Source organism: Phalaenopsis equestris, unplaced genomic scaffold (genome assembly GCF_001263595.1).
Source record: "Phalaenopsis equestris unplaced genomic scaffold, ASM126359v1 Scaffold000598, whole genome shotgun sequence".
Classification (NCBI taxonomy): Eukaryota; Viridiplantae; Streptophyta; class Magnoliopsida; order Asparagales; family Orchidaceae; genus Phalaenopsis; species Phalaenopsis equestris.
The window spans coordinates 39,122-41,790 of NW_018165038.1; the positions used below are offsets into that span (position 1 = coordinate 39,122).

At 47.1% G+C, this 2,669-nt stretch overlaps 1 protein-coding gene across 1 annotated transcript in view; it reads left to right on the forward strand.

Annotated features, from left to right (window-relative positions):
* The window catches only part of LOC110029611 (subtilisin-like protease SBT1.2), a gene marked incomplete in the record, with an annotated part of 2,605 nt that extends 542 nt beyond the window's left edge, over positions 1–2,063 (forward strand). The window contains 2 exon segments of the mRNA XM_020731980.1: positions 8–1,455; positions 1,458–2,063. Coding sequence (XP_020587639.1) covers positions 8–1,455; positions 1,458–2,063 — 2,054 coding nt within the window.
* Positions 2,064–2,669: the final 606 nt, after the last annotated feature.

Consider the following 2,669-nt stretch of genomic DNA (forward strand, 5'->3'; position numbering starts at 1 on the left):
GGCGATCCCCCCTCCGCCATACCACGGCTGCTCCACTCCTACACCAACTTGCTCTCCGGTTTCTCCGCCCGCCTCAGCGCTGACGAGCTTAATACAATCTCAAAGATGGATTGGTTCATAAACGCCATTCCCGACCCTGTGTACAAGCTCCACACCACCCACTCCCCTGAATTCCTCGGATTACTCCATTCCCCCGCCGGCGCCTGGAACGATTCCAAGCAAGGCGAAGGCATCATCATCGGTCTTCTCGACAGCGGAATCACAGCCAACCACCCTTCCTTCTCCGACCAAGGTGTCCCCCCTCCTCCCCCTAAATGGAAAGGTAAATGCACCTTCCCCAAACCTCTCTGCAACAATAAGCTAATCGGCGCTCAATCCTTCATCTTCGGCGAGCCCGATGGAACTCCTCCGGACGACCATGACGGCGACGGCCACGGCACGCACACGGCAAGCACCGCCGCCGGCACGGCGGTTTCAAAAGCCGCCTCTTTTGGTAACGCTGCCGGCACGGCGGTCGGAATGGCTCCTCGCGCTCATATCGCCGCATACAGAGTATGCACTGACGATGCATGCTACGATGCATGCTACGGAAGCAATATATTGGCGGGGATGGATGCCGCCATTCATGATCGAGTCGACGTTCTCTCCATTTCGCTCGGCGGAGATGCCGACTTAGATTTCTATCAGGACCCAATGGCGATCAGCGCGTTCACCGCTACGTCAATTGGGATATTTGTCAGCGTGTCGGCGGGGAATGATGGTCCGGAGAAGGGGACGGTGACGAATGCCGCGCCTTGGATGCTGACGGTTGGCGCCAGCACCATGGATCGGAGAATCGCAGCCGATGTGCGGTTCAAAGGCGAGTCTTTGAACCAAATCCATGATTCTCCGGCGAGAAATCCGATTCCATTGGTGTTCCCGGGGATTAATGGTGACGAGAAACCCGCCGCGTGTTCCAACGGCTCGCTCGCCGGTTTCGATGTACGCGGAAAGGTGGTGGTTTGTCTGAGAGGAGTCAACGGGCGGGTGGAGAAAGGTGAGGTGGTGAAAGCAGCCGGCGGCGCCGCCATGATCTTAATGAACACGAACACTGCAGGGTATACAACAATAGCAGACGGTCATGTTCTTCCAGCCTCTCATGTAAGCCATGAAGATGGAATCAAGATTGTTGAATACATTAACACTACAGAGACTGCAACTGCGAGCATATCCTTCCGCGGCACGGAGTTCAGGTCGCCATTTTCGCCCTCCGTTGGTGATTTCTCTTCCAGAGGCCCGGGAACAGCATCTCCGGGAATATTGAAGCCGGATATAACAGGTCCCGGAGTCAGCGTTCTGGCGGCGTGGCATGAACTCGATCCGGCGAATAAAAAACCGACTTTTAAGGTTTTGTCGGGAACATCCATGTCATGTCCGCATCTGAGCGGGATTGCGGCGCTGCTGAAGGCGGCGCACCGATGCTGAAGGGGGCCCCCCGAGACTGGTCGCCGGCGGCGATAAAGTCAGCGCTTTTGACGACGGCTGACGTGGTGGACCGTAGCGGAAAGCCGATTTCAGACGAGAAGAGGAAGCCGGCTGATTTCTATGCGCTTGGAGCAGGGCATGTCAACCCTGAGAAAGCCATGAATCCAGGGCTGGTGTACGATCTGAAGAAAGAAGATTACTTTCCATATTTCTGCGGGCTGGGGTATGACGAGACTTTGATTAGCGTGATTGTGGATCGAGAAGTCAACTGCTCGGTGGTGGGGAGCATTATGGAGGCGGAGCTGAACTATCCTTCGTTTTCCGTGGAGCTTGGAGTTGGGGAGAGAGTGGTTTTGAACAGGACGTTGACTAATGTGGGGTTGGGAAGTCAACGTTATTGGGCGGAGATTGAGCCGCCGAAGGGAGTGGTGGTGAAGGTGGTGCCCAAGAGGTTGACTTTTAAGAAGTTGAAGCAGGAGAAGAAGTTCAGGATCGTTTTGAAGAGAAGTGAGGAGGGATTGGAGATGGCGAAGGGATACCTCAAGTGGGTTTCTCAGAGCCATCTTGTGCGGAGTCCAATTTTGATCACCTCGAAGTGAGTTAGTAACCATAGGAAGAAAATAATAATAATAATAATAATCAAATTAATAGACAGGAATATTATAAAAATTATACATTTTTCAATATTTTATGTGTTTACAATTTTTTTTACACATTAATTTGATATTTAATTTTGAGATGGGAGAGGTATTGTAAAGGCAATGTCAATTTTTCTTGGAAGTCATTTAAAATTAGATGTATGACAAAAATTTAATATTAGATAAAAAAAATATCATTAGTACTAAGTTTTTAAAAGTGAGTATTTTTTCATGTATAAATTTATAACATCAAGATGATATATATGTATATATCAAACTTATGCTATTAGATGTGTAAGAACATAAAAATTAGGTGATGTGAATGTAAATTTTCCTTAAAATTGAAAGAAAATGAGCAATTATTCAATAGCCATATCACAAATAATAATATTAAGAATTTTTCCCACAAATAAGAATAAAGGCAATAAACAAATATAATATAATGATGATGATAATAATAATAATAATATTATTATTATGAATTCAAAATCCCTCTATCAAATGTAACTTTGCTTTTATAACCCTTCAAATAAAATAAATTATTATTTATATTCAAATCATAAGCTT